We start from the raw sequence: 16,875 nt of genomic DNA on the forward strand, positions 1-16,875 counted from the left end.
ATTGATGAAATATATGATGAGATAAAAGAAATTATTCACATAGTGAATGGAGACGAAAATTTAATAGTCATGGGTGACTGGAATTCGAGTGTAGGGAAAGCGAGAGAAGGAAACATAGTAGGTGAATATGGATTGGGGCTAAGAAATGAAAGAGGAAGTCGTCTGGTAGAATTTTGCACAGTGCATAACTTAATCATAGCTAACACTTGGTTCAATAATCATAAAAGAAGTTTGTATACATGGAAAGATCCCGGAGATACTAAAAGGTATCAGATATAATTTTATAATCTAAGACAGAGATTTAGGAACCAGGTTTTAAATTTTAAGACATTTCCAGGGGCAGATGTGGACTCTGTCCACAATTTATTGGTTATGAACTGCAGATTAAAACTGAAGAAACTGCAAAAAGGTGGGAATTTAAGGAGATTGGACCTGGATAAACTAAAAGAACCAGAGGTTGTACAGAGATTCAGGGAGAGCATAAGGGAGCAATTGACAGGAATGGGGGAAATAAATACAGTAGAAGAAGAATGGGTAGCTTTGAGGGATGAAGTAGTGAAGGCAGCAGAGAATCGAGTAGGTAAAAAGACGAAGGCTAGTAGAAATCATTGGGTAACAGAAGAAATATTGAATTTAATTGATGAAAGGAGAAAATATAAAAATGCAGTAAGTGAAACAGGCAAAAAGGAATACAAACGTCTCAAAAATGAGATCGACAGGAAGTGCAAAATGGCTAAGCAGGGATGGCTAGAGGACAAATGTAAGGATGTAGAGGCTTATCTCACCATGGGTAAGATAGATACTACCTACAGGAAAATTAAAGACACCTTTGGAGATAAGAGAAGCACTAGTATGAACATCAAGAGCTCAGTTGGAAACCCAGTTCCAAGTAAAGAAGGGAAAGCAGAAAGGTGGAAGGAGTATATAGAGGGTCTATACAAGGGCGATGTACTTGAGGACAATATTATAGAAACGGAAGAGAATGTAAATGAAGATGAAATGGGAGATACGATACTGCGTGAAGAGTTTGACAGAGCACTGAAAGACCTGAGCCGAAACAAGGCCCCGGGAGTAGACAGCATTCCATTGGAACTACTGACGGCCTTGGGAAAGCCAGTCCTGACAAAACTCTACCATCTGGTGGGCAAGATGTATGAAACAGGCGAAGTACCCTCAGACTTCAAGAAGAATATAATAATTCCAATCTCAAAGAAAGCAGGTGTTGACAGATGTGAAAATTACCGAACCATCAGTTTAATAAGTCACAGCTGCAAAATACTAACTAGAATTCTTCACAGACGAATGGAAAAACTGGTAGAAGCTGACCTCGTGGAAGATCAGTTTGGATTCCGTAGAAATATGGGAACACGTGAGGCAATACTGACCTTACGACTTATTTTCGAAGATAGATTAAGGAAAGGCAAACCTACGTTTCTAGCATTTGTAGACTTAGAGAAAGCTTTTGACAGTGTTGACTGGAATACTCTCTTTCAAATTCTAATGGTGACAGGGGTAAAATACAGGGAGTGAAAGGCTATTTACAATTTGTACAGAAACCAGATGGCAGTTATAAGAGTCGAGGGACACGAAAGCGAAGCAGTGGTTGGGAAGGGAGTGAGGCAGGGTTGTAGCCTATCCCCGATGTTATTCAATCTGTATATTGAGCAAGAAGTAAAGGAAACAAAAGGAAAATTCGGAGTAGGTATTAAAATTCATGGAGAAGAAGTAAAAACTTTGAGGTTCGGCGATGACATTGTAATTCTTTCAGAGACAGCAAAGAACTTGTAAGAGCAGTTGAATGGAATGGACAGTGTCTTGGAAGGAGGGTATAAGATGAACATCAACAAAAGCAAAACGAGGATAATGGAATGTAGTCGAATTAAGTCGGGAGATGCTGAGGGAATTAAATTAGGAAATGAGACACTTAAAGTAGTAAAGGAGTATTGCTATTTGGGGAGCAAAATAACTGATGATGGTCGAAGTAGAGAGGATATAAAATGTAGGCTGGCAATGGCAAGGAAAGCGTTTCTGAGGAAGAGAAATTTGTTAACATCGAGTATAGGGTTAAGTGTCAGGACGTCGTTTCTGAAAGCGTTTGTATGGAGTGTAGCCATGTATGGAAGTGAAACATGGACAATAAATAGTTTGGACAGGAAGAGAATAGAAGGTTTCGAAATGTGGTGCTACAGAAGAATGCTGAAGATTAGGTGGGTAGATAACGTACCTAATGAGGAGGTATTGAATAGGATTGGGGAGAAGCGAAGTTTGTGGCACAACTTGACGAGAAGAAGGGACCGGTTGGTAGGACATGTTCTGAGGCATCAAGGGATCACAAATTTAGCATTGGAGGGCAGCGTGGAGGGTAAAAATCGTAGAGGGAGACCAAGAGACGAATACACTAAGCAGATTCAGAAGGATGTAGGTTGCAGTAGGTACTGGGATATGAAGGAGCTTGCACAGGATAGGGTAGCATGGAGAGCTGTATCAAACCAGTCTCAGGACTGACGACAACAACAACAACAACAACAACAACAAAATGAATGGTCTGGGTGTGACCAAATGTTTTTAATATTTCTTTATTTAAATATCGTTGTACTACAACAGTTTTGTCCAGGAAGTGGTCGAGATGAGTCAAATCATGTCCGTAGAAATTAATAACGATATATTTTGTTGGGGACGGCCTTTAGGCAATGGAAAAAATCGGACAGTTGCGGAAAACTATGCGAGTCCAGTGGAGACTGGGACTTTTTCGAATGAAGAGTTCAAGGGAGCGATTGTAACACTTGGATGTTCGTTCTGTGGTATCTGATATTTGATTGAATGGGTGGTACATTCTGGGCGGTGAATGCCTGCTGTCATACTTTAACTTTTAAAATGACTTTCTATTTCTAAGAGATCTGACTGTGCTCCATAGCAGAACTAAATATTTCTGCTTCTATAATTGAACTGAGGACAGATACTATGAGTTGCTATTCTTTGTATGGCTTGTGATAATTTGCAAATCGTGGTGTTGAACTCTGAACAGTTTTGAGCTGGTGAATATTTCGTGTAATGTGATTACGGAATGGGCTTCGTTTTCATGTAACTTTGATTACAATTCAGTTTCAGAGTTGTGCTATCATTCTCAAGGGACTCTCGACGTAACTTTACTGCATTTGATAAGGGTGTTTTCTTCCTTTATTTCAAGTAAATATCGTGGGATCATTTCCCGTTTGTATGAGTTGACCTTTCTTGAATTAACATTATTCAACATAATTCCCTGTCGTCTACATCAAGTACGTAAGTCAGAATAGAACCATTGTTGAATTACGCATTTCACTTATTTTGTGTCTTTGTATATTTCAGTAACTCGCACAGACCATTTGATTGCAGGATCACAGTTACAGGTTATTTGCAGCGAATCAGCAGTGGGGCACGAAAGTAGACATGCGCGGCTCGACCCTATGACTGCATTGAGCTATTCTTTTTAGACACAGCCGCGCACAGCCCAAGTACCTGAAGTACGAGTATCCACAGAAAGACAACTGGTTCGTTCGTATGGGATGCTGTTTGGAAGAACTACACTAGCAGTAACCGTTAGGTAACTTTGCAAGGGGTAGCACGTGGCACCTCTTGTCGACCCTCCCTCCTTGCGGACATCTACGGACAATATGAACTACTCTTTGCGAGCGGTTTTTTCTTTTTTGGATTTATTGGCTTTCGGACCGTGCCCATTCAGCTATCTCAATGTCAATTATGACGATACGACCGTAAGAACAAGAAGTCCTTGAGCGGAATAAATATCCCACCCGGCCGGGAATTTAACCCGGGTCCCTTTGCTTAGCAATCCGCCGCGCTGATAGCGCAGCTACCGAGGCAGAAGAGCGGGCGTTTGAGCACAAGTAAAGACGTGATATGCACAGTTGCAGTGCGGTGCAGGGCAATGTTTATACAATACCAACGGCCGGTTGCTACACCAGAAAATCCATAGCACATCCACGTCTGATGCCATTGAATACCAAGGCTCAACTCTAAAGAGTAATGACGATGAAGCCCGGACAGAATTCGCCGACACCGGTGGCTCGTTATTGTTAACAGTAACGGTTCGAGAAACGGAATTAGTTCCCGATCGCACGAAGGTAAATTTATCATTTTCATCCTTTTTTCCTTTAATACTGGTCTGAGTGTACTGAAAGCGCCTTTCATAGACCAAGAAAATTTGGCATAATTATTAGAATTTTTGCGTAGTTCTAACGTAGATTAGCTGGGGCGAATGCCAGACGTTAAATGTTTTGGGAATAACTAGTCTAGTTGAGTGCAGTCGCAAAATAGTCTTCGAGATGTTTAGAAATTTAGACGTAGCTAGACATTAGGGCATGAACGTATAGAATTCATCATAAATGAACATGAATGTTTAGTAAAATACCTTGGCTGTATATAGGCACCGAACATTAATAAAGGAGGAAACAGTTCTTTGTTTTCCAAATGACAGCTACAGTCTTAACTGGAAAGGTCCTTTTGATGTTTTTACTTCTGACAAATTGTCCCATAAAACATTGATTTCTCATATTTTCCCAGTTGCTAAACGTCAAGCCTATTTTTAATTTCATTGGCTGTGTTTAAACATGACCTTAAACGTTCCTTAAAGTTCAGCGCTGCTTCTGTCTAAACCACCCAAACTGGATTAGTATAGCGCAGTTATAATTTGTTTGAAGTTATAATACATAGTGCAAAGCTCAAAGTCAGTGATTAATAATATAACAAAAAACAGCAACTGAACTCGCACTGCACCATTTCAGCGAATTTATATTTAAATAAACGTCAATAAATATCTGAGTTGCTTAATTTGTTGCAGATGATGAAAGACACGAAGTTTATCATACTGCGATTTTTTTTTTAAAAAGGAAAGCATCTGAATTTTAAATGCTACATCACCACAACTATATTACCATTACCTCTGGAACTGTGCGCTCCGAGAAATACACAAAGCACAACTGCTTTATTTGTAACTAATCATTCGTACGTGGCCATTGTCTCCACCTGAAAGCTTAGGAAACAAAAAATTTGCCTACACTCTCATAATGGAATGAAAAGATATTTTTTCCCTTGCATGTTCTCAGAAATCTTCTTCCTATACATATAAAAGTGTAAATATAATTTTTGTCAACGAAGAACAGTTCCACACACATTCCTCGGACATTGTGATTGAAATTCTTCTGGGTATTATGCCGCGTCATTGCTAAAAACTAATAATAATAAACTAAAACCAACGTTTCGGCCGAATTGCAACGGCCTTCCTCAGGGCACGGCCAGTCGTGTGTTTGAACACAACAACAGCATTCAGAAATGGGTGAACCACATCACACGAATCATCCATCATGCCGCTAACTTGTCGATGTCAGTCCTCAAGTCATCGCGCGGCTCTTTGGCGGTTCAAGTACCGCCCAACAGCAGACAACATCAAAGCATTTCGACTCGCAAGGGCCAAGGCTACTACTGCCGATGCCAGACAGGATTCGGCATTTCGCTGCTACCGTGCACATGCAGAGAGGGACAAGTTGGACTTCAGATCCCACGTTTCTGAGTCTTACAACCACCCTTTCTCCACGTGGGAGCTGGAATCGACTATGTCAGACTCCTGATACTGCACCCGGTCACGACCAAATTCAGTACTTCGGTGCTTCGATATTTGCTAACAGTACCAAGGGAAATCTTCCAAGAATATTCTGATATGGCAGACAGGCCAGTTTCCCAACTTGTGGAGAGAAGCTATTCTGATACCTCTCCTCAAACCAGGAAAGAACCGCATATGTCACTGTAGTTACCAGAGCGCCGCCTTAACGAGCTGTGTAGGAAAGACCCTGAAGCGAATGGGTAACCGTCGTCTGGTCTGGTCGTTAGAGACAGGGCAACTCCTTAGCCGCTCTGAGTGTGGATACAGGAGATTTCGGCCCACTTTCGACAACCTGACCCTATTAGGGGCGGCTATTCTGCAGGCTTTGCTATGCAAATGTCTGGGTGTATTCTCTGTGATTAAGGCGTACGACAATACAGTATTCTCGTGCGACTCCGTCAACGAGGTTTTCGTGGGCAGCCGGTCCTTGAGGTACAGTAATAAAATTACTCAATTACGGGAAACAAAAGGATGACGTCGTCGTAGTAGTAGTAGTAGTAGTAGAGTAGTAGTAGTAGTAGTCGGAGCAGCACTATAACCTTTTCATTAAAGCGATTCAAGCACATCAAGCAGCCCAAGAAACCGCCATATAAGAAAGGTAGCAGGAAAGATGCCACTACTCACTGGAGAGTAACTGTAATGGTTTCTGTGAGTAGGTTGTTCAGTAGTATACTAAAGAACAGACTGGAGAATGTTGCGCATGTCCTTGTATCTCAGGAACAGTAGGATTTTAGAGCTGGGAAAAGCTGTGTTGATAACATCTTTTGTGTGCACCAGATGTGTCAAAATTATCGCCGACTATCAAGATCTCCGTTTGGTGTTTGTTGAATTAGAAGAGCCTATGATTCTGTGTGAAGGTAGCTGCTATGAACAGCACTGGAGAATGTTTGAGTGGCTGATGCATTAATAGATCTGTGAAAAGTACGTACCACCGCGAATTTTGTGGTAAGGTACCGGAAAGTTTTAATACAAGTACAAGATTAAGACAACCATGTTCTGTGTCACCTGCCTTCTTTAAGTCGTATTTAGAAGTTTTTCTTGGTTACCGGGATAGACAGTTCTGGCTGTGGCAGTACAGCATCAACTTTTACATTCATTTATGCCTTCTCACTCTCGATAAGGGTGATGACACGTATCGAATGTGGAAATTAATAGATGCTAATAAACAATGTAGATAGTCAATGTGGATAGAACTGAGTACCTTTTTGTTGGAAGTGTGCAAGGTGAGGATTTGGTTTTTGAGTCTGGCCGGGTAAGAAACGCGGAAGTGTTCAAATATCAGTGTTCACTATTCGATAAGACTGACTAGTATGAAGTGAACATATCCCACTGGACAAGTCAATCGGGGGTAGGTATTAATCGCTAAATAGTATCTTTTGGAGTCTGCAAGTATTCGTTGCGCTGTGGTTGAAAGAATTCTGAAATGTGGCTCAGAGTGTAGGACACTGAAGACATTGAACGAGACAAGAAGGGAGAAAACAGACAGTCGGAATGGACGGGCTATGGCGGAGCATGAGGACGACTCGCTTGGATCGACTGAGGAATGGGTATGTAAGAAAGACTGGTGCGGTGGAACCTGTCCAGATGGGACTGATGCTCGAGCACCGTGATGGTATGAACATGTCCGACGGATGGAGGAACAACCATAACGGCAGTGGGCAGCGTTTGCTCAACTCTTCTCTGGCAGGGAGGAACAGCCCAGAGAGGACGCGGGCAAAGTGCAGAGGAACTAAAGCCAAAACCATGGGAAGGAGGTGTGTCAGAAAAGAAAGGGCAAGGTAGAAATTTGTAGCGCCTGCGAACAGACAGCTGCTGATAAATGGAACCGCCTGCTAAAGTAAGGAAGTAAAAATTATGCTTTCTGACAGTACCCACCGACAAGAGGTGTGACAAATATTGCATCATCTAACGCAGTCATCCACGTCTTAGCAGGCATTTCTGTAGAGTATCTGAATAAAAAGAAATGATTTTATGACGTTTTTGGCTGGGAGGCATCTGACGTTCTGGCCCTTGGTGCAACTCTATTTGACTCCATATCGACGTTTCGTCAGTGAAGATATAAAATAATGACATTTTAATGACTAAAAGTATATCATGTGCATTAACACTGTATTAGCTGCACTCAGTATCGATCTCAAACAAATAAAAAGAATCATACAGGCAATCTTAAGGAGAACAATAACCTCGACAGCTTTATCAATGAAGTTGACCTCAGATCAAATGTTTAAACAGCACAAAAGGATATTCAGCACATTTAATCGAGAAGAGATTTTGACTTCCATATGATATCCACAACTGGATGAATGTTAAAGACAAAGAAATAAGACCTTATGAAGTTCTATAGAAAGGTCTTAGAAACAGAATTGGCCCGTACGGCCAAGTGTGATTTAAGGGGGCGTTCAAAAAGAAACGAGCCGGAGTCATAATTACAGAAACTAGAACCTGTATGTTAGAAGTATTGACTTTGGCTGTTTCGACACTTCTCCCACTGTGACAAGGTGGTGAATGGCTGTCTCATAAAATTCCAGGGGCTGCGTTGTTAACCAGTTCCGCATGTACAGCTGGACGTTGTCATCCGAGGTGAATCGTTTGCCTCTCAGAGCCTTTTTAAGGGGACCAAAAACGGCATAATCAGAGGGAGAGAGGTCCGGACTCCTCCAATTTGAATTTCTGCAGGAGTGCTGCGGCTGTGTTTGCCATATGAGGCTTTGCATTGTCGTGAGCAGAATGACCCCCATGGGTGAGATTGCCTGGTCATTTGGATTTGATTGCTTGGCGAAGGGTGGTCAAGGCTTGCGAGTAACGCTGGGCATTCACTGTTGTCCCGTGCTGCAGGAAGTGAATCAGAAGGGGGCCATCTTGGTCAAAGAAGACTGTCAGCATAGGGGCAAACGATTCACCTCAGACAATGACGTCCAGCTGTAGATGCGGAACTGGTTAACATCGCAGTCCCGGGGATTTTACGAGACAGCCATTCACGGCCTTGTGTCACAGTGGGACAAGTGTATCAACAGCCAGGGTCGATACTTCTAAGATACAGGTACTGGTTCCTGTGATTATTCCTCCGGCTCGTTTCTTTATGAACACCCCTTATAGTTAATATTACTGACGACAATGCTGAGTAGAATTACAAAACTCAAACCAACATTTCGACTGTCTTTGCAGCTGTCCTTTTCAGATGGTCGTCATAACGCTCAAAAAGGTTTCATTGAAACTGTCATTAGCCCTGGATGGATCGAATTGTAACACATGAACCAGATTCAAGGGTGTGACCATTTGGTGGCGAGCTATTGCTCCCAGTGTTGCCAGACAAGACGCGACGCAAGAGCTACCGGCTCTGGCAATGCTTCACATCAGAACGAACCAGCTGACGAAACAGTTCCACATGCCATGCTACCTAGACGGAGAAGAAATCAGAATGCTCGTATCACAATGACACTACTTGTGGCGTGTTAGCACTTACGTGACTATTTTACGACTTCCGTTTCGTTCCGCAGTGACAAATTGCTCCCCAGCAGGGATCTAGCAGGTTATTAGATAAATTTCCTTGCGCTCCGCAGGAAAGCAAAAAACAGCGGAGCTTGTGCGCAGCATCAAGGCAAGAGGCGTGTAGAAACGTTTTGAGATCTGGAAGGATTGAATGTAGATGCATGTGGATTGTAATGTCTCATAATATCAAAGCGATCATCTCTAACTGATCGTACTTAGTAAGAACGCAAAATTGCAGTATTAGCATCATTCACTGGGTGTTAACTCTTACATGACATTTTCGGCGTTGGGGCATGAAGATCTCTGTAATTAGCTACTCGTTCACTGCAGCTGGGTTGGCCGCAAAATCTGAAACTTCTTGTAAGAACAATTTCAAAATCTAAAGATACTCACGGACCAATTCAACACAAATCGTTACCTAAGTGACGTCAACTGTTTTCTATTGCGTCGAAGCAGAACGCAACAGATGTGGGAGACTGCTGAGCTATGTCGGGCCTGGCTCTCTAGCGGTTAAGTGTATGACTGGGAACCGAGGGATCGCGGGATCGAATCCCGGTCGGGCCTTGGTTTTCTCAGTTTGCGTTTTAACCTAGTCGTCACCTCCCAACGGTGTGAGAAGTCTTTAAATCGGCACGTGGTTCGGATTTTACGTTAAACTATAGGATGCACATAGCAGAATGCTCTCTCTAGGTATGGGGGATAACGCGGAAATTAAAATTAGCAGCTGCTACCTTGTAGTTGCTTATTGTCTTATCAACGGCTAAAGGAAGACAACCTTTAGTAAAAATGACCAGGTCCTCCAGGCTGGGACGCGATGTGATGGACCAGCTCCTCCTCCTCCGTCGGGGGAAAAAAAAAGAGAGCCAAGACAATAAAGCCGGGCTAACGCCAATTCTCCAAATATTTCATTACTGGTGAATCAAGATATTGTGTGTATCCTATAACGCTTAGTACACCGACTTCACGTTCCTAATACAATCACGTATGTGTATGGAATCAGCGTTTATCGTTTCGACATTCTTGGACGCAAGTATCTCTTGTTACATAGCCTCTTGTTATATCTGGAATACTTTCTCGCTCATTATCGCCAGAAATTGTCATAACTGATGACATATATATATATATATATATATATATATATATATATATATATATATATATATATATATGGCTCACCGGCCATTTTACCTTCTTCTTCTTCTTCTTCTTCTTCTTCTTCTTTGCGGATGCACGAACAGTGCCCAATACGGGAATCGGCAAAAAGCCGTGAATAACTAGTATAATGGGCAGGGGCACTATGAATATAGTGCGGGACATTAAGTTGGGAATGTGGGTCTCACGGGAGGCGTGTCAGAGAGAAGTTCCTGCAGTCGCACTATCCTCTGTGTCCTCGGTGGCTCAGAAGTATAGAGCGTCTGCCATTTAAGCGGGAGATCCCGGGTTCGAGGCCCGGTCAGGTCACACATTTTCAACTGTCCCCGTTGACATATCAACGCCTGTATGCGGCTAGGGGTATTCATTTTATTATAATGACCTTTGGTTGTGATCAGGTGCACCCTTACAGTACAGTGATACGTCGACGGTATTCTAACAACCAGTTCTGTTGCCCTTCATGGCAGACATATTTCAGCAAGATAGTTCCAGCTCGTACACGGTGAGAGCTTCTACTGCTCGTGTTTGAGCTTTTCAAACGCTGCCTTGGCCAGCAAGTTTTGCCGAATCTGTCCCTAGTTGAGAACTTTTGTAAATTTACAGGTAGGGCCCTACAAACAGCTCGATATTTCAATGATCTAACGCACTATTTGGATAATTTTGCACAGTATCCCTCAGGACGACATCCAGGAACTACCAATTAATATCAAGCCGAATAACTGCTTGCATAAGGGCCAGAGGTGAACGAACGCGCTATTGACTTGCTCAGTTCCCCAATCTACTTCTCTTGAATAAATCAAACAAGTTTTCTGGAGTTATGTTAGTCTCTACATGTACATCAGATCTGCAGATTTCAGCACTTTACGGATAATTCCTTTTGGTGCGTCGCTTCTTTTGTCTTAGAGTGTATTCGAAAACTGTTTGCCTCATTTACTGTGTACTTCCACCCTAAGTGTTTTCGCTATTGTGATGTACCTTCTAAATATCCATTTGCGTCTTTTAGACATGCTCACCATAGGTGTAGGTCTCGTCGAGGATGGCGACCTTTGACTTGAAGAACCTGGCGATGAGGACGCTGATGGCCATGCGCATGAAGTAGTGGAACTCGAGCGTGAGGTAGAGCGTGAGCACGAGCAGCGCCACGCCCCCCAGCACGTAGCACAGCACCAGCATGGCGGAGTCCTCGGCTGCCGGCTGCCAGCTACCAGGCCATCACGTCAGCACTCCGGTGCGCTCCTGCGGGCACACACAGTCAGCATTCTGAGTGTCTATCCGGTCTAAACAGTCCCACACTCTTACATAGGATTTTGAACAATCACCCCATTGTTGAAAGAACAATATTTAGGTATTAAAGATTATTTCACTACGTACAAAATTAAACATATAACGCGTCAGCCTCAGTTGCAAATAGAAACCAATCTTTACCTAGGTTTCAGCCAAAATAATTTGGCCTTCTTCAGAAGTTGACACTAAACTGTTACATGCCAAACTTTGGGCATGCTAACCAAACTGGAAACCAGCAGCAATGGGAACGAAACTCAAAAAATTGGAGAAACTAAAAGCAGATGGAAAGGTTAAAAAACCACTATAGAAAGTGGTTGGTTGTCCCAAAAAGAGCTTCAAATGACTGACGTCATTTCACTGGCACTAATAAACTCAAGAACGCGATCGGCTGAGCGAGTGTCATCTGCTAAAATGGACAATATTTCAGGCGACAGCTGTAGACGGGCGCGTAACGGAATAAAATAGGGGCACTCAAGTAAAAGGTGTCTTACCGTCCACAGCTGAGAGCAGTGGGGACAAAGTGGGGGAGGATCGCCGCTTAAAAGATGTCGATGGCTAGAAAGACAGTGCCCTATCCGGAGTCGAGTTAAAATTACCTCCTCCCGACGACGCGTTCGGGAGGAAGAGGTCCAAGCACAGGGAAGAGCTTTCACGTCCCGCAATTTATTATGGGGAAGTGTCGACCAATGTGCATGCCATAAAAGAACAACACGACGACATAAAACACTCCATAGATCGGCGAAGGGAATCGTGCGAATAGCTGGCCGAAGAAGAGAGACTGCAGCCTTGGCCGCTATATCGGCCGCCTCATTTCCACAGATGCCAACGTGTCCTGGGATCCAGAGGAACGTCACCGAGACGCCGAGCAAGTGGAGGCAGTCCTGAATCCGATGGACCAGGGGGTGGACAGGGTAGAGAGCTGAGAGAATCTGAACAGGTAACATACTGTATCCGCTGATGGCGACGGATGTATTGGACAGCCTGGAGAACAGCGTAAAGCTCCGCAGTATAAACCGAATACTGGTCGGGAAGCCGAAATCGATTTGGGGTGTCGCCAACAATATAGGCACTCCCTACATCAAACGATGTTTTTGAGCCGCCAGTGTAAATAAATGTGGCTTCCTTCATTTGTGCACAGAGCAGAAAATGCCCGACGATAAACAGGTGAAGGGGTACCATCCTTGGGAAACTGAAAGGTCACGGAGCAGGCAGGTCCGGGGACGGAGCCAAGACGGTGCTGTACCCCAAGTTGTCAAGAAAGTTTTAGGAAAGCGGAAGGAAAGAGAATGGATCAGTTGACGGAAGCGGACTCCCGGTGGTAGTAGGGAGGAAGGAAGGGCGGCCTGCATACACTAAATCCAAGGAGGCGTCGAAAAAAAACGTCATGGGCCGGACTAGCAGGCATGGAAAACAAATGGCTAGCATAACGACTCAGGACTGCTCGCCGATTGGACAGCTGAGGTTCCGCAGTCTCAGCATAAAGGCTTTCCACAGGGCTGGTGTAAAAAGCTCCAGACACTAAACGTAATCCAAGGTGGTGGATAGAGTCGAGACGCCGAAGAATAGACGGCCGAGCAGAGGAGTAGACTATGCTTCCATAGTCCAATTTCGAGCGCACTAAGGCGCGATAGAGGCGGAGAAGGACCACTCGGTCCGCTCCCCAGGAGGTACCATTCAGGACACGGAGGTGTTGAGGGATCGCAGACAGCGAGCCGAAAGATAGGAAACGTGGGAGGACCAGCACATTTTTCTGTCAAACATAAGACCCAAGAATTTAGCGACGTCCGAAAACGGAAGGTTGACAGGTCCTAGATGTAAGGAGGGTGGAAGAAACTCCTTACGTCGCCAAAAATTAACACAAACGGTCTTACTGGGAGAAAAACGGAAGCCGGTTTCGATGCTCCAAGAGTGGAGGCGATCGAGACATCCTTGAAGACGTCGTTCAAGAAGGCTGGTCCGTTGAGAGCTGTAGTAGATCGCAAAATCGTCCACAAAGAGGGAGCCCGAGACATCGGGAAGGAGAATCCATAATGGGATTTACGGCAATGGCAAACAGTAAAACACTTAGCACGGAGCCCTGGGGTACCCCGTTTTCTTGGGAGGAAGTACGGGAGAGAGTAGTGTTCACCCGCGCCCTAAATGTGCGCTCTGCCATAAATTCGCGAAGAAAAAGGAGCAACCGACCGCGAAAGCCCCAAGAGAACAGTGTGCGGAGGATGCCTGTCCTCCAACAGGTATCGTATGCTCTCTCCAGATCAAAAAATATTGCTACTGTTTGGCGTATCCGGAGAAAATTGTTCATGATATAAGTGGAGAGAGCAACAAGATGGTCAACTGCAGAACGATGCTTTCGGAAACCGCATTGGGCAGGTGTTAAAAGACTGCGGGATTCCAGCCACCAAGCTAAACGGCAATTCACCATACGCTCCAAAACCTTACATACACTACTTGTGAGAGAAATGGGGGGCGATAGATAGAGGGGAGAGGACTTGCCAGGTTTCGGAACAGAAACGACGATAGCTTCCTGCCATCGTCTGGGAGAAGTACTGTCGGTCCAAATTCGATTATAAAGGCGAAGGAGGTAACGCAGACTATGGGTTGATAAATGTAGCAACAGTTGGATGTGGATACCATCCGGTCCTGGGGCGGAGGAGCGAGAAGAAGAGAGTGCATGTTGGAGTTCCCGAATGGAGAAAACAGTATTATAGCTTTCGCCATTTTGAGAGGAGAAAGCAAGAGGTTGCACTTCCGCTGCACGTTTCTTCGGGAGAAACGCTGGCGGGTAATTTGAAGAGCTCGAAATCTCAGCAAAGTGTTGACCCAATGAGTAAGAAATTGCGACGGGGTCCACTAATGTATCATGAGCGACAGTAAGCCCAGAGACCGGGGAGAAAGTAGGCGCGCCTGATAACCGTCGAATCCGACTCCAAACTTCCGAGGAGGGAGTGAAGGTGTTAAATGAGCCAGTAAAGAAGTCCCAGCTTGCCTTCTTACTATCGCGGATGACGCGACGACACCGCGCACGGAACTGATTATAGCGGATACAGTTTGCCAATGTAGGATGGTGTCTGAAAACGCGAGGAGCACGTCACCGCTCACGTATTGCGTCACGGCATGCCTTGTTCCACCAAGGAACTGGGGGGCGCCTGGGCAATTCGGAGGTGCGAGGTATTGAACGTTCCGTAGCTGTAAGAATAACGTCTGTAATATGAGTGACCTCATCGTCGACGCTAGGAAAGTGACGGTCATCGAATGTCGCTAGAGACGAAAAAAAGTGTCCAATCGGCTTGGGCAAACTTCCAGCCTCGCGGGCGCATATATGGCAGTTGTTGCTGCAGTCGAAGGACACATGGAAAGTGGTCACTCGAGTGTGTATCAACAAGGGCGAACCATTCGAAGCGCGGAGCTAGCGGAACAGTACCGACCGAAAGGTCCAAATGAGAGAAATTTGTCGTGGAGGCAGACAAAAATGTAGGGTCCCCAGTGTTGAGGCAAACAAGATCCGCTTGGTGGAAGACGTCTAGCAATAGTGAGCCACGCGGACAAGGATGTGGAAATCCCCAAAGCGGTTGGTGGGCATTGAAGTCCCCAAACAGCAAATAGGGGGGCGGAAGCTGACCAAGAAGATGAAGGAGATCAGCTCGTGCCATTGATGTGGACGAAGGAATGTATACAGTACAAAGAGAGAAGGTGTATCCAGAAAGGGAAAGACGGACAGCAACTGCTTGGAAGGAAGTGTTTAACGGGATTGGGTGATAATGAGTATTATGGAGAAGAATCCATGTGCTGGAGTGCCTTCAACAGAGGGGAGATCAAATCGGACTGACTGAAAATGGGGGAAGACAAAGCGGTCGTGGGGACGCAGCTTTGTTTCCTGAATACAGAAGATGACCGGCGAGTAGGATCGTAAGAGGATCGTCAATTCATCCCGATTGGCTCGAATTCCGCGGATATTCCAATGGATAATGGACATAGGGTGGACAGAAATTGGAATAATGTGACCAAGGTTGCCGTCAACTCAACGCCTGATCAGAGCTTGCGACCGACAGCATAGAACGGCATTTAGCCGAAGGCAGAAGATCCTGATCCATAGGTTGTTCAGGAGCAGATCCTGCCACCAGCGATCGCCCGGTTGGTCGGCCGCCAGCAATGCGCCTCAGCGACACAGAAGGCGGCCGAGGGCGGTTACCGCCAGGTGGTGCTGTAGATGAGACACGCCGTGGCGGAGAAGGAGAGGAACTGGGTTTCTTATTAGCCTTCTCGGAAACATGATGTTTAGATGAAGGAGGAACAGATGGTTGTGAAGTTGGGGTACGTAAAAAATCTTCACGAGTATGCTCTTTTTTGGAAGTCCGGGTGCCTGACTTTTGGGATCGAGATTTAGCAGAACCCGATGAAGGGTGAGCCATAGATGGAGCAGGCGAAAGTGAGGAGGTTGAACGGGCGATCTTTGAGCTGGCCGATCTGACGACCGTGCCACTAAAGGTGAGATCACAAGTCTGCGTGGCCGCCTCCTTTGTTGGCCGAGGAGAGGCAAGGACAGTGCTGTATTTTCCTGTCTGAGGCACAGTGGGCTTTCGGCTGGCGAATAATTTTCGAGCAGCAAAGGTCGACAACTTTTCCTTCACTCTGATTTCCTGAATGAGCTTTTCGTCTTTAAAAATGGGGCAATCTCGAGAGGAAGCAGCGTGGTCACCCATACAGTTTATGCAACGAGGGGATGGAGGTGGACAGGCACCATCATGGGCATCCTTGCCACACGTAGCACATTTGGCCGGATTGGAACAGGACTGGCTGGTGAGATTGAACCGCTGACACAGATAGCAACGTGTAGGGTTTGGGACGTAAGGGCGAACGGAAATTTTCTCATAGCCCGCTTTGATTTTCGATGGGAGTTGAACTTTGTCAAATGTCAAGAAGACAGTACGGGTTGGAATGATGATCATGTCAACCCGTTTCGTGACTATGAACAGCCATTACGCCCTGGTCAGACAGGTAGTGTTGAATTTCCTCGTTGGACAATCCGTTGAGGGAGCAAGTATAAACGACTCCACGCGAGGAATTTAAGGTGCGGTGCGCTTCCACCTGGACAGGGAAGGTGTGGAGCAGTGAAGTACGCAGAAATTTTTGTGCCTGGAGGGCACTGACTGTTTCTAACAACAAGGTGCCATTCCGTAATCTGGAACAAGACTTTACAGGACCTGCAATTGCGTCGACACCTTTCTGAATAATGAGAGGGTTGACCGTGGAGAAGTCGTGACCTTCGTCAGACCGAGAAACAACAAGGATCTGTGGCA

General features: G+C 45.1%; 1 protein-coding gene across 1 annotated transcript in view; it reads right to left on the bottom strand.

Moving 5' to 3' along the window:
• The window catches only part of LOC126473290 (protein THEM6-like), a 209,435-nt gene that overhangs the window by 94,973 nt on the left and 97,587 nt on the right, over window positions 1-16,875 (bottom strand). Inside the window, exon 2 of the mRNA XM_050100249.1 lies at window positions 11,308-11,530. Within this exon, the coding sequence (XP_049956206.1) occupies window positions 11,308-11,467 (160 nt within the window). The 5' untranslated portion in view covers window positions 11,468-11,530. The remainder of the gene's footprint in view (window positions 1-11,307; window positions 11,531-16,875) is intronic.

This window comes from Schistocerca serialis, chromosome 4 (genome assembly GCF_023864345.2).
Source record: "Schistocerca serialis cubense isolate TAMUIC-IGC-003099 chromosome 4, iqSchSeri2.2, whole genome shotgun sequence".
Taxonomy (NCBI): Eukaryota; Metazoa; Arthropoda; class Insecta; order Orthoptera; family Acrididae; genus Schistocerca; species Schistocerca serialis.